Source organism: Pavona decussata, unplaced genomic scaffold, assembly GCF_977016875.1.
Source record: "Pavona decussata unplaced genomic scaffold, jaPavDecu1.1 SCAFFOLD_155, whole genome shotgun sequence".
Lineage (NCBI taxonomy): Eukaryota > Metazoa > Cnidaria > Anthozoa > Scleractinia > Agariciidae > Pavona > Pavona decussata.
The window spans coordinates 3,930,588-3,950,223 of record NW_028145567.1 but is presented as its reverse complement, the minus strand read 5'-3'; the positions used below and the strand labels follow the sequence as shown (position 1 = coordinate 3,950,223).

The 19,636-nt window shown below is 40.2% G+C and overlaps 3 protein-coding genes and 1 pseudogene across 5 annotated transcripts; 2 read left to right on the top strand and 2 right to left on the bottom strand.

Moving 5' to 3' along the window:
* Positions 1-83: 83 nt before the first annotated feature.
* On the bottom strand, positions 84-3,439 carry LOC146465948 (uncharacterized). The gene is made up of 3 exons (XM_085127968.1): positions 3,232-3,439; positions 1,608-1,769; positions 84-879 (listed from the first exon to the last, which is right to left on the bottom strand). The coding sequence occupies exons 1-3, from the start codon at positions 3,437-3,439 to the stop codon at positions 617-619; spliced, it is 633 nt and encodes a 210-aa protein (XP_084984094.1). The 3' UTR covers positions 84-616.
* Positions 3,440-4,046: 607 nt separating this feature from the next.
* Positions 4,047-8,234, bottom strand: LOC146465947 (short-chain dehydrogenase/reductase family 9C member 7-like; annotated as a pseudogene). Its single transcript, XR_014868229.1, has 4 exons — positions 7,636-8,234; positions 6,838-7,020; positions 6,095-6,334; positions 4,047-5,571 (listed from the first exon to the last, which is right to left on the bottom strand). The product of XR_014868229.1 is annotated as a short-chain dehydrogenase/reductase family 9C member 7-like (transcript).
* A 197-nt stretch (positions 8,235-8,431) lies between these two features.
* On the top strand, positions 8,432-16,334 carry LOC146465946 (uncharacterized). 2 transcript variants are annotated; one of them, XM_085128357.1, is made up of 2 exons: positions 8,432-8,501; positions 15,677-16,288. In XM_085128357.1, the coding sequence occupies exons 1-2, from the start codon at positions 8,447-8,449 to the stop codon at positions 15,997-15,999; spliced, it is 378 nt and encodes a 125-aa protein (XP_084984483.1). In that variant the 5' UTR covers positions 8,432-8,446; the 3' UTR covers positions 16,000-16,288. The 2 variants fall into 2 exon arrangements, 1 of the variants encoding a protein (XP_084984483.1); XR_014868228.1 differs by lacking the exon at positions 8,432-8,501 and adding an exon at positions 13,070-13,249 and having other exon boundaries at positions 15,677-16,334.
* Positions 16,335-16,748: 414 nt separating this feature from the next.
* Positions 16,749-18,137, top strand: LOC146465945 (uncharacterized). Its single transcript, XM_085127967.1, has one exon. It carries the CDS (start codon positions 16,749-16,751, stop codon positions 17,538-17,540), a length of 792 nt encoding a protein of 263 aa, XP_084984093.1. The 3' UTR covers positions 17,541-18,137.
* Positions 18,138-19,636: the final 1,499 nt, after the last annotated feature.

The following is a 19,636-nucleotide window of genomic DNA, read 5'->3' as shown; positions in this document are numbered from 1 at the left end:
GTTACATTGCAAACAGCGTGCTCACTACAAAAATACTTTTTCCGCAACTGGAGAAACGTGTGATAAACAACAAATTAAAAGCATGTTTTTAACTTTGTATTCACAAAACATCCTAACGTGCTGCTAGCTTCTTATATCTTGACTGCAGTGATGACTGAGAGTGAGATAGATATTTGGATCTTGCCATTGCACTCTCTTTTATCACGCTTATTTAAAATTTTGATGTAGGCGGCCGGTAACGCAAAACAATTGACATTGTTGGAACAAGCACCTTAATATCAGGGGGAAAATGTTGTACTGTAAAATGTATTGTTTTTTGCTTGTTGTGTTATCGAAATTAAAAAAAAACCCAGACGTTTGTATGGAAACGGGCAAGTTTTGCCCATCTTCATAGAAACGTCTCTGAAAATTTCTGAACTTACAAAACTATATCTTCGCTATTTTAAAAGGCAACACTCTCAAAATTGGTCTTTCTAAGAATTTTAAGTAGCTCTTTCCAGCAGTATTAGCTGGCCTACATCAAATTTTAAAATAACCGAATAAAGGGCTATTGCAATGATTGTGACCATTAAAAAACGACAATAGCACCTTATGTTCCAATCATTTCGCGCATGTCTTAAGAAGCTGAGCCGCCGTTCATATACGAGACGTCGGGCTCATCTTGATTACGCGATCGAACGACCTTAAACGGGAAATCTTTCAAGAGGTGGTCTTGCAGTGCTTCAGGGAGGTGGGCACTCAATTTCAGCTTCCACGCGTCACTCCCAACAACGTAGCGTGACATAGGAAACTGTGACGTCAGAGGGCTCACGATAGCGTCGATGACGTGACTTACTTGATTAGAACCAGACTTACACCAGTCCTGAAATCCTTTTGTCGCTGAAAATTTTAGAAAAGATAAGGTTATATACCTTGTTGCAGAAAATGTATACCGTTTACATGAATGACTAAGTAGTCTATCGCAAGCTTTCAGATTGTAATGGAATGGTGAGGGTTTATGAGCTCAATTTTTTACTAAAAATAAAGTTAATAGCGTTAAAGGAATGTGGGTAAAGTTAATAGAGGTTCTGCCAGAGCGTACAAACCAAAACGTACAAATGAAGAGACACGTATTAGCTGAAAAGTTTAGAGACGATGCAAAGAGACCTTCGTTCTCCATTCCGCGGACTGTGAAGCTGAGGGAGTAACGAGGACACAAGCCTTAGAAGAAGGATTTTGTTCACCTCCTCGAATCTTTTCTCGGCAAACCCTCATGTCTCGCAACTCAGTCTCAATAGTCGCTTAAGGAGAAGAATGGAAAGATTCAAGAAACCGTTGTCCACTTGTTTCATTATCTCAGTACGAAGCAAGATAAGACTGTTCGCAGTCTACTTCCCTTTCATATTACGGCGACCCACAGATCGGGAGCCTGAAAGAAGAACCCAGCAGATACGTTATAGACTCATCAGTAAGTAACTTGTGATCTGTTATCCCATATGTGTACAACGTGTAGAATCCCATAACTAGTAGCCCCTATCTCCCATACTAAGACTTGGAGTTATCCCTTTCCCAAGTAGATTAATTTTGGTCCATGGCCCTCAACTCACAGTACAGTCAACATTACTTACCAGTTTTTAAGTATTCTCCACCATACTCCTTTTGTTTCTCCAGCAGTAGGTTGTCCCACGGAAATTGAAAACTGGAATGCAGGACAAATAGTGTCCAAGCGAAAAAGTACCCGAACGAATCAAATGCCACACGCGGTTCACCACTTTTGAAACTCGCTCGCACTAAAGTTAATTCACTCGTACAAAAATGAGTCGCGTTTGTGTATGGAACGAAACGAGATTATTTTTTATTAAACGATCAACCATTCTTCAGTTTTCTTCAGATCATAGGAAAAGACTGATTACACTCTACTACAGTAACAAGTAAAAAATTTTCAGAAGGATTTTATGTTGCATGTTATGGTATTGACTTAAGGCCTGGCTAAACTAGGAAACATTGTTACGGAAACATTGTTTTCTTGTTATGTTTCCCGCGGGGTGGTTAAATTAGCGGGAAGCAAGCAAAATGTTTTGCTGTCCCAGTCGCTAGGAAACAGTTTCGGAAAACAAACGATCACGCATGCGCATAAACTGACTTTGTTGCTAGGAAACGGTTTTAATGATAACTAGTCAACATTGTTTTCGTGGTGGCTAAACTTGGCAACATATTAAAAATGTTGGCAACATATGTTTTAGGCAACGTATGTTTTGGAGCAAAATTTGTTTCCGGGAAGCAAAAATGTTTTTGACTTGAGGCAAAAACATTTTCTTGTTTCCGAGCAGTAAAATTTGTTTCCGCAACATATGTTTCCCGCGCGGCGAAACTGGGAAACACTTGCCTCCGCAACAATGTTTCCTAGTTTAGCCAGACCTTTAATCTTGTGGGTGAGATGGGCTTGCGGCAAGTTTTAAGATGTGCACATTGGTCAACAACGAGCTTGATCGCGCGCTTTTAGAGTGGAACAAATTGTTATAGTAACATGACATCACAATAAGTAGACTTCTTTCAAAATGAGCGTTCCGAAAGTGAGCGACAAGTTTGTGACTTCCCGATTGGTTCTGCAGCCTTGCTGGCCTTAAAATGCCTGAAAAATTCATGGTAAGCAAATAAAACTCAGTGAAGAGAATGACCACTCAGTTCGATCTAAACTTGTACGATCGAGACTGGACATTGTACTAGATGACCTCTGGGAGTATCACGGTATGGTGAACAAAATTTATAGTTATCGGCAAGTATTTAACGAAACATTCACAAGAATTTCTAACCCATTCAACTAACTGTAAGCTACCGCATTAAGGATGCCAAAACTCAAAGAAATCAGTTAAATATCTCCTGCCAATTGCGAGTCAATAATGTAACCACTGCGTCAACATAGGTTCGGGACACATGAATGCATATGCACAGGTCTCAAATGTTTACTTTTTGCTGTCAGGTTAGAAAAGGTAGTAAGCATGAAGCTTTCTCTTATTTGAGTCTTTTTCTCTTTGCGTAGTGGAAGAATATCGTGATATTTTTGGGAATATAAGACGACACCAACTGTAACAGTTGTTGTTGTCCTTATCCCAAAAATATCTCGAGGTTTTTCAACACATTTTGGCCGGGCGACCTAGAGAAGAATCAGCTACGGCAGTCGAAATGAGCGGTAACTTCAACCTTTAGTCATGCTTGGCTGTTTTAACAATCTACTACAACCGAGCCCCTTACTTGAGCGTCTCACCTCAGTAGAACAAGCTGCACATGGTGTTATGGGACTGTTACAGCCCTTCCCGTCAAGTTCCGCGGCCAAGGGATGATGATGGTATCTGGATGGACAGTAGGATGGTGAACGGCGTGAAGGTGCTTGTGAGGTAGTGTTATTCCCGAGTAAGTAGCGAGCTGCTTCGAACAAAAATGGAAGATGACTGCGGCACATCTGGTAGTGTTACTAGTTCTGAATGAAGGGGCCTCAGGAGGTGATGAATGTTCTTGCATGGAGCTACGACTATCTCTGATCAAGCAGACAGCAGTCTTGTCCCTTTGGAAGGACATTTGTGAGCATGCAAACGCAAGCAATGGCTTGTAGCAGAAAAGATCGACCTGGTTGATCCTTGCGATACTGCTGATGTGAGAGGTATAAATAGCGACCCGCAGCTTACGGTTGATATTGTTTTAAGATGCTATTACACAAGGCAATGCGTCTTTCGACTTACAACGCAGCACCGTCGCAGGACACGTTGCTGACAAGATTGCGCGTGCACAAGCCTCCCCTCCCCCTCCCCCCATCGCAACTTGTCTCACAACAACAAATTGCCTTACAAGTTCTGAAAAAGTAGCAAGCCTTATGCGTTCTGCAACGCCGCGAGATACGATCTAGTGCAACACATTCCTTACACCTTGCAATGCATCTCGTCAGCATTGCTTCGCAAGTTGCAGAAAAAAAAAATGCTTAGTGTAAAGGCTCCTTTATTGTCTTTCCCCCCCAAAACAACAACAACAACAACAACAAACAAACAAAGACGTTTTGCAACGTTTTCAAATCTGGGTTTATGACCTTTATTTCAACACGATAAGTTTTAAAGCTACAAAGCTTGAGGGGGTCGTGTATAGAGACAAATAAATTAGAATTAACTCTAATAGACCCTTCTCCAAAATGGCGGCAACAGATTTGAATGAGTTAAAATTGAACTGAATGAAAACCTGATACCAGCACTGGAAAGAGCACCTTTACTTTAGTAAGGTTGCTAAAGTAAAAGTGCTCTTTCTAGTGCTGGTATACGTTTTTCATTTTAACTTATTTGAATTTTCGGCCGCCATTTTAGAGAAAGGTCTATTAACCCCTTTAATTCAAAACTGCCCTCGCGAACGTTCTTCAGACATCCTCGACTTTTCTTCCTTTTTGCGTGTAGTGTTGATGGAAATTGTACTTTTACAATCCATGTTAATTTAACTTATATGCAGTACTCCATCTACACATTTAAACAGCTCTGCTGAATTGAAAATTTCATGTCAAAATATTTAGTTAAATAAAATAAAAAGCCACAAGCCCACAAAAGAACGTATTATTCACCCGCTTTATATAGTTGAACTCCACCTAAGACCCCCCCCCCCCCTCCCTTCCCGTTAATACGCCCACTTTGTTTTTGGTACGAGCCAAGTTAACCTCGTTAATCCACCATCCGTTCATACTGTTTCCATTTCTATTCATCACCTTCAAAAGACTTTTGATTCCATACTCCCAACAAACTAATGAGAATCCTCACGATTGGTTTTGGTTTGGATTCCCATTAGTTGAGAAAGTGGCGTAGTAATGCAAAACCAAAGCAAACGCGGAATTATTTTCGACACTCGATTGAAAACCTCTCGCAAGTAATATGATCTTATGGGAACCAACACACAACAAACCTTTACGAAATGGTAAGCGGAGTGCATCTCTGGGCCGGTTGAAAAAGGACATGGGAAGGAGCTCTGTTGTGATCAAGAGCTCCAAGCGGGATCCACGACCTCCCCGGGAGACCCGACTTATTTCCACTTCTTTGTATGGGAAAATTAACAACAAACGCTGGACACAGTCAGGCTCCAGTTGTTTAAAAAGCGGATAATTTTATCTACTTGATAGGTCGTTATGCGGCAGATAAATGCGTGCAAGAATTAATTTCCCTATAGCCCTATAATTTGTGAATATCCTTGAAGCGTATGCGTAAGTATGGGATTGTGTGGAAAACTTGTCAAAAGCGTTGGTTGGAGTACATTTGCTCCGCTGGATAGCACCGCACCTATCCACTGGATAAAGTTATCCGCTCTTTGGGCTAGAAGTATAATGTTTTCTCTTTATGTCAACTTGGCTTATTGCTTCTCCTAGGTCCTGGTGTGAATCTCGCGATTCTAAACAGAAAGTCAGTGATGTAAGTGGGCATCGTTGATAACCATGCCAGGGCCTTGGTATTCAAGTCAATGAGATAATGGCTTTGCGGGTCACGTGATGTAAGCGCATGGACAACACCGTTCTGACCACTTTGTAGGTGTGCGGCGAGGATACACTGTCGAGAAGCTTCAAAGAACTCAAACCTATGAAGATAAAGGAAAGAACAGAGTTTGATACATCGGCAGACTGAGTTGTCTCTTTCCCACAAGTGATGTGCGACTAAAGCAATGGACTTACATGAAAAGAACCGACAAATGTGCGGGAAGGGACGAGACAAAAAGCGCAGCTAGTATTCTTTGGCTTTTTCTGACATGTACTGGGGAATCCTTCGAGAAATGCATCTGGACAGAAAGAAAGACAGATTGAAACAAATCGGGTAAAGTAAACAGTTGAATCAGGTTAAGCTTAATTTCAAGATTTCGTTGAATTGAACTTCAAGTGAAAAATTCAACTATTAACTGGGTTTGTGGTGGGTCTTGTCGCATGGTCTGATGGGAAATGCGACATCCCATTTTCGCCGCCTCGAATTAAATGCATATATACCGTTCATTCCACTATCTGAAGCAATCCGGCGTGGGCGACGAGCCGGGCGACTGTGTTTGTAGAATAGCCCGCACTCTTGTTATCCTAAAACTGTTTTCTCGGTGTCTTGTAATCTATAATTACCTTTTTGCAACCCTTCCTCGCCGTATTCTTGCTTTAGCTCATCACTGAGTTCATTCCACTCTGATCGCCACTGCTCTGCCAAATTATCAGCAGTCAAAAGCTTGGTTTTATAGGCTCCAGCTTCAATAATACTCACCCGTACCCCCCAGGGGAGCATCTCTCGCCTGAGAGCGTCAGAGAAGGCCGCAACACCATATTTGGAGACAGCGTAAGCAGGCATATATGGTAGAACTATTCGACCTGGGGAATGATATTTCAGACAACGGAAAATAAGAGCGGACCTTTCACGATCCTACACTGTGCCCGCAGCGGAAAAACGCCTGACCAGGTACAAGGAAATCCCACACTTATGAAATACCACTGCTAAGGGCTGGATACCGTGGGAGGGGAGGAGGGGGGGTATTTAAGAAAGTTTTATATAGGGAGACTCCGCTCCGAGGTCCAGACCCTTACCGTTTTCAGTATTCCCTTTCATACACCTTCCATAGGAAATGGTATCCCTTTCACATACTTACAGTAGAAAAACTTTATCTGTTTTCGTCGGATCTCTTGGAGATATTTTGGAAGGCCCTTTTAAATATCTTAATGGCAGTGTTCCCTTCACTTCATTTCGTGGAATCTCTAAAAAACTTATAATCACTTCCTCGGCATCACAGCTTAACAACACCCATTTATACACCTGATTACAGAGATACAATGTGCAGTAAATTTATTGTGAGTTAACAAGGCGGCAGAGGCCTCACCTAAGATGCTTCCCATGTTTATCACCCTTCCGCGCGCTTTCTTCACCAGAGGTAGAAACGTTTGTGTGACCAGGATCATACCCCAAAGATTAATATCCGCGATGCTCTTAAAACTGTCCAGCGGCTGTCACTCAACCATTCCTACCTGCAATTTGCCAGCGTTGTTTACCAGTCCCCACAGTCCTATGAAATGAACAGAATCAAATGAACAAGCAGGGCAAGAGAAAGGGAAGGAAACACATGAATGAATCCTCTATTTAGAAACACGGGATCCATTTTTAGGGCTAAAACAAAAGAGCGCGTCATTGTGCTTTCTCGTGCATATCAGGGGGGAGGGGGACGGGGAAGGGACGAGGGAAGACTACCTCCTTGCCTTCGTCCCTACCTACTTTCCAACCTTCCCCTTTCCAATTTGGCTATACGTAGCTATTTTCCAGCATTTTAATATTCTAAGCACTCGTTTGGAATCATGAAGAAGACATTTGGGGTTTTCTTCCCAGGCTAAGCGCACGTAGGACAATCTTTGGGGAGGAATGCGTGACGAGATCAAAGGATTGACTGATTGTTTATTTACCCATATTTAAAATCATTTATGTGAAATGTGTGACCAAATAAGATAACTATTCGGGAGGGAAACTGAAATTTTACGTTTCTTTTGGCCCTAAAGTTGGCTATCTTGAGCAATACAGGCTGTCGACACGAAACAAACCGTGATAATTTACGTCGGTTTGTCAATGTCCGTCGCGATTCGATTTACACTCGAGGTGGTCAGTGTTTTTCACGAGTTTCTACAATTACCTTTGTTCTCAAAAACCTCTTGAACTTGTCCTTCGTCTGTAACATCCATAACGAACGTCTTCACGTTATCACTGCAAACCTCTCTCAGAGAATCTTCGCCTTCCTTTGTTCTACAAGTGGCAAACACACGAAACCCCAGCTGATCGAGACGCATCGTAATTTCCTTGCCAAAGCCAGATCTACAGCCTGTTATAAGGACGCATTTGTTCGTTATGCCCTCCACTGTATCCTTTTGTCCACAGAAATTCACAAACAAACTTCTTAGAAGGTAAAATATAGCTGCAATCATGCACAAGATGACCACTGTAGACGCCATACTTCGGCAACTGGTAAAACGATGTTTTCCGTGAATCGTCTCACGTGTCCTAAACAAAACAATTGAGATAAAAGAAGGCTGGACAAATTAAGAAAAGATCCTTTTCAGTTTCACCGTGAAGAAGAGCCAAGAAAATAGAGATAGCCATGAAATTTTGCAAGTCAAATGAATAATCGTTACGACACGCTCTATTAAACAGCTCTATCAATATAAACCGTACAGGTGTCAAAATATTAATGAGTCCAGTTCTTTTATGTCATCAAAATTGGCAGCCAGTGAGGTGGCCTATAAGTCATCTCTTTGTTTATCATCGATTTTCACGTTTGGCCAATGAAGTTGCACTTACTTTTTAGTAAACGTCAAAGTCAGTCTGACACTTTTTAAGGCGTGCAATAAAATTCAGGGAAATTCGTCCGTGCTTTCAGCTACGTATGAACACAGCATATTTCCAAACGTTAGCTGAGAAACTTTTCCCGACTGAAATAAAGAACCAACATGTGCAATTTGCAGCATTTGGCGATGTTCATGTTCCTAATATTCTTGCCGACGGGTAAGTGCGAACCTTTTGCGTAAATGTTTTAATGTAGAGTGTTATTGATGTAGATCATCCGATCTACCCAAAATTAAGTCTTGTCTACCTTTGGAGCAAAGAATTTTATATTACAATGCTCTGATTAAACCTGTTCTTTGTTAAGCTAGTACTGCATGGCAAATGTCTTGCTCCAAAGAGTGTCTCCAGAGAATATTTCGTTTCCAGAAAAGAGCTTGCTAGAATAAAACTTGATGCAGATCCGCGGACTCCTTCTGTGCCCGGCTCTATTTAATCGTTTGCAGTGGTTACCGTTCTATGCTATACTTAAGAGCGGCTGACTGAGAATATCGAGAACTCGCGGTCAAAACTGAAATTTCGGATTTCCTCATACTTTGTCAGAAGAATGCCTTTAGAGAACTATTTACGAAAATAACAATAAAACTTTCCAAAGATTTTTCGTTTTCGAGAATTCCGGCATAATGTGAAATGTCGTGATCGCGTCGCAGCCGGCGTTAAATTTTGATGAGATTTGGTGCATTTTCAAATCGCTCGGGAAGGAAGACGGCTTAGCGTATTAAAACGATCTTTTGAGGTTAAGTTAGGCATCCTTCTAAAAATACGGTCTTATGAAAATATTGCTGGAGGATTCTTATTTACATGCAGTTTTCAAAGTCCGAAGAATCCTATTTTCAGCATTTTTGTTGACACTTGAAATTGTGGAAACTTTGCGGACAAAATACCTTTCCTGGTACATCGAAATTTACAATGAAAGTTACACTAAAGAAAAGCTCTATTCTTGTGCTGCAACATATAAAAATTCAGCTTGGGTAATTTAAAAGCCAGCCTTTGACGGAATAAAACACATAGGGAATTTTTTACATCTTTTTTCAAAAAATTCCAGTGGTCACGCAAGGACAAGATGACATGTTTCAATAAATTGTTGTCTGTATGTTATTTTTACCGGAGAATTATAAAATTCTTGTTCCAAAACTAAATCTAATGATCTAATAAGTTTTGTATTGTTTTATATACCTTAAAAAGTCTAACTAGGGAGTGAGATGTAACCCCAAATTTGAAAAGGTCAAAGTGTCATGTCACCTTTCTGCTCGTCCAGATCTCAACCAATTTTTTCATTGCCACATGGTGCATCTAGAACCAAGTATTTATGGTATATCTTACTGAATATGAACTTGTTTCAATAATAAAACTAATTGCAGGCGTTAAAATCACTTTTGGGTTTGTGAAGCTGTGCAAAGCGGGCACGTTTTCTAGATCACAGCCTGTCAACAACATGCCGACTGTTGAACTCCCATGACATGTGAACACTTGAAAATGGGGAAATATTTCGAGGCAAAATCTTGTCCTGGTACATGGAAACTTACAATAACAGGTATGCTTGAGGAACGATCTGTTACTTTACTGCTACATGTAAGAAATCTAGTCTGGGTATAACGTTTATAGTCAAGTGTTAACAAAATTTTTTTGTGTATTTTCTTCGAACTGCTATCGCACTGGTCACGCAAGTACCTGTTAACACATTTGAAATACATTTAGTTTGTATAATATATTTTCCCGAGAGAATGACAAAGTTATCGATACATTACAAATTGTAATACTCTAAACAGTTTTTCGTTGCTGAATATTCCTATACAAAAAATTATTCACAGTCAGAGTGAGTGATAACTAATGCCACAGCAAAATTCGTAAAGGCCGATTGCCGTGGCATGTTTTCCGATAACGCAACGTCAGAATGATCGACAAATTTCATTATTGTACTTCACGCAACTAGTACGTTTTTTACAGAACAGAAGAGTGACAATTTGCTCAGTTCTAAAATGAAGCTGTACGAAACAGCGATATTTTCTACCTCACAGTCGATAGCTAGGGTTAATGACATGTATACGTTTTTATAACTACAGTGTAGTATCCGAGTTGTATTTACCTGCCACCGCTGATATGAGATAAAATTCCATTTTGCCGGCGCTTTGGCATATTTTCGAGTAGCAGGTTTCATCTACACGTGGTATTGCTCACTGAAGACGAAACTTCCATCAAACAAACGTTGCGGTATTTTCATCTTTTTCGCAGGGGTTCAACACTAACCCGTGTAGTCTGTTTGTCTGTCTGCCTGTCAATAAACGACCTTTATCTTAGCTAATTAAACAGCATTTTCTGAGTCTTTCTAAGTATTTTCTTCCATAGTAAAGAAAATAACATTGATTTAAAGCTGGTTACAACGCATTCAACTTCTTAATAGATACATAAGTTTGCTGAAAATAATCCCTAGATCCCAGGCGCTTGATTTTTCCAACCGGCCCTCAAAAAATCTTGAGTGAATATGGCATTTAAAAAAGAGGACAATGAATGTAGTTAATACGGGGAGAAGAGAAAGGGGGGGGAACTATTGTTTTATCTAAGAGAAGGGTACCATGTGGTATAGAGACACAATACTCTGGTCTTAGAAGGAAAGGTGACTGATAAAACTTAAACAAAAAAAGAGGAAATAATATTAAAAAACCGCAATGGTCTCAGCAATCATGCTATCGCTGTGGCTACTTTAATTTGAACGAATTTTGAATCTCCTTCAGTACACACATACCCTTGCACGTAAAAGGTATTCAACAATAATCCGAAGTATTTACGCACTACAGATGTCATTTAATAGTAACTGCAGGTTTCTCATGCTCACAAAAAAAGCAAAGCAACATGCCGTACCTCTAAGGCCTTTATTCGATTCACCATAATAATGATGATGATGATGATGATGATAATGGCGATGGTGTGATGATGATGATGATGATGATGATGATGATGATGATGATGATGATAATGATGATGATTATTTTAGGGCTTATTGAGGCATCTCTCGACCCCTTCCGACTAAACTAGACGTCTAAACTAGATATCTACGGTCTCAGTAGCCTCCCACGCAGTTGTTTTGAGGGGACTCGGGGATGAGGTAATACGAGTCCCCTAAAAACGACTGCGTGGTAGGCTACCACCATCTCGACAGCGCGGGCAGGTGGTCAGATTGTCATTCGACTCATCCTTTCAGAATATCAAATTCCATCAATGTAAAGATCATCGTAGCTTGATCAGAAATATCCCCGCTGTTTGTATTCCATCAATGTAAAGTCAGTAAACTTAAAGTCATATGTTCAATCAACAACATCAGATGATCGATAACTTTACTAACATGCGTGCGCGAGGATTAATTACATTTCACTGTCAGTTTTGTCGTCAGCAAACACCTTCCTTGCGTTGGGACCTGGATGACTGGAGATATCTTTCTGGCATTCACCCAAAGAAACGCAGGTTGCTGTAATAGTACGAACTTTGACCGCAACCGGACTCGTCGTCTATCAAGGACGAAAATGGGCACTGAGCCATAAATGCAACCGAAAATATATAGATACTGCAAAATATGACATCGCGGAAGAAGAAATGCAGTTTCTAATATCGAGCAAACCACTCCAAACCAAGAACGCACATTTAACAAATCGAATGTGGTTAGACGTTGTCTGTACTCTTATCGACAACGATATTCGTCATCACAGTGGTCAAAATGTTGTGGACTCACGAGGCGCAGCCGAGTGAGTCTACAACAAATTTTGACCAATGTAATGACGAATATCGTTGTCGATAAGAGTACAGAAAACGCTAAAGCACAGTCGATTTGTTTTTTACCACAATATCAACGCCAAAGAAAATTTTTACAATAACTGTCAAAATTTCCGCACACTGATTGACGCGAGCAGCGTTGTCTAGACTCTTATCGACAACAGAAACTTAAGCCTGGTTCTCATATGCCGCCGAACTACCTGCGACACAGCCACCGGTACTGCCTGGGGTACTGTTCCGACATATGAGAACATACGCCGTCGGCAGCAACAACCATCGCAGGCCTTTGCCGCCGGCAAGCCTGCGAAGTTGACTTGAGTTCAACTTCGCAGGCAGGTCGGCGGTTCTTCCGGAACCCCGGCGAAAAAAACGTTTTATGTGAACAGAACCGGCGATCGTCGGCGATGTCCCAGAGGCAAATATAGCCCACAATACATTACGTCCAAGATAAAAATCATCTACCAAACAAGAAGACAAACTCGAGAAGACAAATTAACCATTCTGTTCACCTGAAGAAACATGTCGTGTAGCCTCAACACAGCAAACAAAGTATGATACTTTCCGTGCTGGCTCCTTTCTCGAAGCATAGGGCGAACCTAAAACTTCCGCTTCCGTTTTTCTCGTTTTTCTTCACGCTTTCTTCGTAGGTATCTCCTTACAAGCAACAAAACTAGCGAAAACTAGACTGGCAACGAATTAGCAGGGTTCTATCCATGTTTATTGAAGGAATGTTAAAAAGAGCGCCAAATGATACCGTTTAAGCGCGCTTTTTTAAATTCCCCGGGGGCACGTCCCAGGTACATCTGCGCAACCACTGCGATGTACCTGGGTCGAAAAATCACGTCAACCGGCGACTACAACGCAGGTTATCGCAGGTAGGTCGGCTGCATATGAGAACCAGGCTTTAGCCAATCAGATTGCGAGATTAGAAACAGTTGTGGTAAAATGCTATTTATAACCATTTTGCGTCATTGTTTATAAATAGCAAGTTTAAAATAGCTATGTACACAGTGATGGCCATAATATGCAAACAACCTTGGTTATTTTCTGGTGCTCTTCTATCCGGATCGGACTGAGAAGGGTGGACTATTGCTTGCATTAATGGGGATGGTTCATTAAATGCCTATTTTGCAGGCATTGGAACGGTAAGTGCTCATTCAAATATATTATAGCCGTGTAGCTGTTGAAGATAAGGCCAGCCTTGCACTAAAGTGAAAGCATGATTTTCTCTATCGGCTCTGATATCTCAGTTCTGTTTATGATATATAGTCTAGGACCCGCAAATTGAAAACACAGATACCTTGTTCTTCAGCTTTTAGAATTCTCGTCTTCGGTTGTCCAGCTCAATCTAGTGCCTGTCACGACTTTGTATTGACAGTTAGAATGGGATGCAACTTTGACAAACCTAGGATTTTTGAAAACTCGGACTGCAACTTTTGCGCAACTTTACTGAACCAAAGGTGTCTTTCACGCAAGTCGATTAGTAATTTAATGAGACATTATCGTCTGTTGGGGGTTTCAGAAACACTTTGATATGAAATATTTACTGATTTTGTTTCGTATCCTTCGCATTGTTGACGCTGGCGTACCGAGGAAAGCGTGACATACCACCTGAACGTTTCATTTTTTCGTTCGCGATAATAGGAATGAAATTAATTTTTAAACGGATAAACCCATCAACAGATGAGATTTTGTTTCCGAATAACAACTTAGTTTTATTCCACCAGAAATGAAACATAAACAATAAATTCATTTTAAACTTATTAACTTGTTCTTATTAACTTGTTCTCACGGCATTTCACATTATGCCGGAATTCTCGAAAACGAAAAATCTTTGGAACGTTTTATTGTTATTTTCGTAAATAGTTCTCTAAAGGCATTCTTCTGACAAAATATGAGGAAATCCGAAATTTCAGGTTCTCGATATTCTCAGTCAGCCGCTCTTAAGTAGCCTCAAGAGGACACAGATATTGTCGTTCCTGATAATTTTATAGATTCAATTAATCTTAATAGCTCACGACACACACGGAATACCAGATTCTCGAACTACAGTTTTATTTGTCCTCTATAATAGGGCAACAGAAGGTCGAAAAACCTTTTTTAGTCCAAGCGGTACGAACATGGAACAGTTTGCCAACTTTTATAAAGAAACAAGCATCGCTTAATCTTTTAAATGTGGGGTACATTTTTTAAAGAACAATTAGATTTATTGGATGTTTACGTGTAGGTTTTAATTAATATTATTTCTAGGATATTGTAGCTTTTAACTTTGTATTTTCTTATAGTTTTAGATAGAGGGCTACAAGTTTGTAAGTGTTTCTATATTGCACCTGCCACCCACATTCGCAAATGCTTTTTTTTTTTTTTTTTTTTAATATTCCTCGTCTCAAAGACGATTTCTGAGCAAAACGTAGTGAGCCAAGGGTCCGAAATGCCTCGTTTCGAAAATTACAGATACGAGCCAGTCTGCATATATCGTGACGTGTTTAACTTGCTTGTTTACATTCGTAAAAGCTTTATTTCAGAATATTCCTCGCTGCAATGATGCTTTCTGAACTAAAAATAGTGAGCCATGAGGTCCGAAGTGCGAGCGGAGCGCGGTCGATTTTTGTCTTCATCCTATACCCCACTTGGGAGCCTATTCACAGGCCACAAATTACAGACACGAGCTCTGTGTATATAGCTGAGTGACGTGTTCAACTTGCTTTGCTTTTCTTGAATATTCCTCGCCGCAATGATGATTTTCGAACCGAAAATAGCGAAAAGACTGTTCCAGTTTGCAACATGTACTGGTTACTCCTCAGAAACAGTAAACTATTGATTGTATGGACAAACGAATCCACTTTTCTCATATTATTTTTTTTCCGCTTTGCATGTACGTTTTGATTAAGTAAACGAGTACGGACTTTAACCTACGTGTATTCGATGTGCATAGGTTCAACTTTTTTATCTCAGAATTACTGATTGTCATGACAAACATGGACTATATAAATGAATATAAATATATAAAACATATAATTGAACTGCGGGTGAAAGATTAAATAGAAGAAAGACCCTCGCAGTAACGTAACTTATGCAGATGCGAAAAGAAAGTTTGCCGGGAAAGTTTGATGGCTTGAACGGGATTCGTACCCATGACCTTTTCGATGCAGTGCTCTACCAACTGAGCTATCAATCCAACTGGGTGCTACGGAGAAGTAGATGACATGTAACTTTGTTGGAAATAAAGGTGTCTTAAATAACGATGCTGTAAAATAGTGTGATTTTAATTAACAATGACGTAAATTAAGGTTCATAAAATTAGCTTAAATTTTTCAAATTCGCGTTAATAACATGCATCATTAATTTCCTATGGTAAGGTATATTACGAGTTATGTAATTCTACTTTAAACAGTTTAAAAACCTATGTATACCGACCTTACACTATTCTTGAGTAGCAAACGAAACTGATCAAAGTTTATATAGCTGGTTTTTTTTTTCAGACCGAAACGGTTCAAAGTTATTCTGCTTTCTTAGTCTATATTTACTTTATGTCATAAGGCTCACGTGCAACTCTGATGTCTCTTTTGCAGTCATTTCCCTTGAATGTTACTGGTGCCTGAGCACACACTCTTGGGGAGACTGTGATGACAAGCGAATCAAGGACACGTGCGTGGGGTCCACTCATTGCGTCATAGCTAAAGTGTACGCCACCTCTGGCGTGAAGGACGAAGCCTACGCTAGAGGTTGCGCAGCAACCTGTTCAGCATCTAGCATCACACAGTGCAACCTTTCTTATATCAAGTGTGAAGTGAGTTGCTGTGCCTCTGACCTGTGCAACGGTGCGGCCGGACCCATGGTCAGTGGTCTTCTTTTGATCGTCGCTGTATACGTCGTGTACGTGTTCGGTTTTTAAACTTTTTCAGCTGGACTAATCCACATCTTCATTTCGAGATTGTTTTCAAATGTTTTGTTTCGTTGGAAAAGGCGGTACTTTCTCCGATCCTCACCACCTCTTTTCTCCTGGTAACTGTCGAGCAAGCTTCAAGAAAAGACAGAACAGAGTGCCAACCCGCCTGCCTCGCACACATTTCTTTTCTCTCTTCTCGCGTGTCGGGTTTCATGGCAGCCGACGTTCAAGCGTATCTTACCTCCTGCTCGACTATCTCTGAGAGAATAGAGGCACTGCTCAAAATGTTGATCATCGCAATCACTCCTAACTTGTACTAAAACAATTATCAGGCAATTCTTACTAAACCATGGAGACCGTAACGAGATGCCATGGTTTAGTAAGGTTAGAAAGAATTTCCTCCTTCTAACCTTACTAAACCATGGCATCTCGTTACGGTCTCCATCCCTGATTATGGCCCCTGTTTTTTAACCAAAACAACAACTCTGCACGTGCATTACACTTTTACCGTCACTGTACGACCAGGACGTGGGGGAGCATGCGTGGATCCGACCTGGTCGGACGCACATTTTGAGGCGGAGCAAAAATCCTCCCTTCAAAACAACATCGTTGATATTATGAACTGTTTTTTGTCCTCTACTGGTATGTATCCGTAGTTTTCCAAGCTGATGACTAGAAACGGTCGCAAAAATAAACGTGGTGCTCGAGGATCACTCGAAGACGAAGGCGTCTTGAACGAGGCGAAGCGAGTCAACATGGCGGCAAACAATGAAACGAAATCACCAAACAACGCACCTCCTGAGCCTAGTCTGGCCGAGTTAAAGGACATATTGGCCGATATACAAGTTAAAGTAACTGGAATACAGCACGAGAACCTAAACCTGAAGGAAGAAATCGCCCAATTTAAGGCGGCTTTTCAATCGCAGAAACGGGATCTGGAGAAGATGAAATCTACACTTGAAGCTTCCATGAATGCAAATCTAGCGCTTAAAAAAGAACTTGATGCCACGAAGAAAAAGTTGAAAGATGAAATCGAAGAGTCGAAACGATTAAGCGAAGAACTGGATGACCTAGAACAATATACAAGAAAAAACTCGCTTGAAATTCATGGAGTTCCTGCGAACGCTTATAGCAGCACCGAAGAGGTATTTTTAAAGCTAGGTGAGGCCCTACATGTGCCGATTAAAGCGGAGGACATCGAGATTTCGCACAAGCTAAAGGCTCGTAACTCTCCAATAATCGCTAAATTCGTCAGCCACAAGGTGAAATCTAATTTATACAAGGAGCGTGTCAAGTTAAAGAATCTGAAAGTATCTGATCTCTTTCCAACAACGAGTTACGCCTCCTCAATCGGCGGAGGGAATCGTCTTTTTCTAAATGAAAATCTTACAGCATATCGTCGAGGTATCGTGAAGAGAGCTAATGACATGAGAAAGGAGGGACTATTACTTAGTGTGTGGACTATGGACGGAAAGGTATTTGTAAAAACGTCACCCTCAGGAGCACCGGTAAGAATTTACTGTGTAGAGGACTTGGATAATCTTTAGGTTTTATGGAGGGAAGATCTTGCTATAAGGACGCAGAGGGACACTCCTAATTAGAATTGATTATCTTTTTTTTTTTTTTTTTTTCTATTTGTTTGTTTTCCTAAGGTCAGTGGTCGTAAATCGAAATTTTATTTATTTATTTATTTTTTTTTTTTTATTCATTGCTGCAGCTTTGGTATTTATGAATCCGATTGAGCATGAAAAAATGCAAATGTTTGTCGCTCAATGTTCGTGGTCTTAGGGACCCAACAAAGAGAAGGAGCATATTCTCTTATTTAAAAGATCAGGGAGCCTCTTTCAATTTTTTACAAGAAACCTATTCAGAGGTTAACGATGAATCTGTTTGGAAAAATGAATGGGGAGGGCAAATTGTTTTTTCTCATGGGAGCCGTCATAGCAAAGGAGTGTGCATTTTGATTAACCCATCAGTGAATACAAAAATAGAGTTTTCTTTTTCTGACACCCATGGTAGAATAGCCTTAATTACAGTGAGCTTCACATGTTTTAGGCTGTCATTGTGTAACATTTATGCCCCAAACAATCCAAACGAGCAATTGCAATTTATACAAGAGCTTAATAATTGTTTGATCGACAAATCAGAACCTACAACGCTAATTATAGGGGGAGACTGGAACTGTACCTTGACAAAAAAAGACAAAAAAGGTGGATTGGCATGGAAAGCTACGAACTTTAGAAATGCAATTTTAATAACAATGGATATGTTTGATCTCATTGATATTCAAAGGGAACGATATCCCAACACAAACAAATTTTCTTATACATCAAAAGCTTTGAATGTAAACTCAAGGATTGATTTCTTTTTAATATCGAAAGAGCTGAAAAAGTACGTTAAAACAGTAGATATCCAGGCTTCAATCGCTCCAGATCACAAAACAGTTTACTTATCACTAGATCTGCCAAAAAACACCTCGAGGGGGCCGGGGTTTTGGAAATTTAATAACACACTGCTGGACGACAAGGAATATGTTGAAAACATACGGAAGATATACCCGAAGTTACGAGAGAAACTTAAAAACGTGGAAGACAAACGGTTATTCTGGGAACTGTTAAAAATGGAGATCAGATCGGTCACCATTGCGTTCACAAAAGGAAAGTAAATTAATAAATAAGCGAGAATCTGAAGTAACGAAACTATTAGATGATTTAGACGTGAAAATTTGCCAAAGCAATGACCTACAAAACATAGATAGTGAATTAAAAATATATGAGGACTTAAAAAAGGAACTCCAAACGATATACGAAAACAAAGGTAAAGCGGCAATGTTTCGGTCCAAATGCCGGTGGTTAGAAAAAGGAGAACGTCCGACTTCTTATTTCTTCAATCTGGAGAAAACAAATTATAACAAGAAGACAATCTCCGAGCTTGAATTGGAAAACGGAGAATTTATATACAACGAGAAAGAGATTTTGTCGGCAATAGAAGATTTCTACAGAGACCTTTACACATCAAAGATATCGGGAGCGCAGTCTGAGTTCGATCACTTCACTCAAAATTTAACGACACCCCAATTACTGAATGATGAACGAGATGAACTGGAAGGAATCCTAACATTTGAAGAATGTAAAGATACATTAAAGTCCTTTAGCAACGGAAAATCGCCTGGTGAAGATGGATTTACAGTCGAATTTTACAGATGCTTTTTTGATATCTTAGGAAACGATCTGGTGGATTCTTTGAACACTGCTCATGAGAAAGGTCAATTATCCATTTCCCAGCGTAGAGGTGTGATAATTTTAATTCCAAAAGAGGAGGAATCCTTGGCAAATCTTAAAAATTGGAGACCAATCACCCTCTTAAATGTGGATTATAAAGTAGCAGCAAAGGCTATAGCTAAGAGAATTGAACCTTTATTACCTAAGTTGATACACTCGGACCAAACAGGGTTTGTAAAAGGTCGATACATCGGAGAAAATATAAGACTTATTAGTGATTTAATGGAACAAACAAAAAGGGATCAAACTACAGGGATTCTCCTTTCATTAGACTTTCTTTCAATGACTTTCGAAGGAAATATGGCTTAACTAACACTAACTTTCTCCAATTCTATCAGGTCGTTAACGCTATACCAAAACAC

Excerpts from the sequence above, each read along its gene's own strand:
- LOC146465948 (XM_085127968.1), bottom strand. The coding sequence starts at position 3,439 with ATGTGCCGCAGTCATCTTCCATTTTTGTTCGAAGCAGCTCGCTACTTA. Across the intron at positions 1,770-3,231 it reads TACTGAGGTGAGACGCTCAA|TGCGAGCGAGTTTCAAAAGT; the intron begins GTAAGGGGCTCG and ends AATTAACTTTAG. Across the intron at positions 880-1,607 it reads TGGAGAATACTTAAAAACTG|CGACAAAAGGATTTCAGGAC; the intron begins GTAAGTAATGTT and ends TAAAATTTTCAG.
- LOC146465946 (XM_085128357.1), top strand. The coding sequence starts at position 8,447 with ATGTGCAATTTGCAGCATTTGGCGATGTTCATGTTCCTAATATTCTTG. Across the intron at positions 8,502-15,676 it reads CCTAATATTCTTGCCGACGG|TCATTTCCCTTGAATGTTAC; the intron begins GTAAGTGCGAAC and ends TCTCTTTTGCAG.
- LOC146465945 (XM_085127967.1), top strand. The coding sequence starts at position 16,749 with ATGGCGGCAAACAATGAAACGAAATCACCAAACAACGCACCTCCTGAG.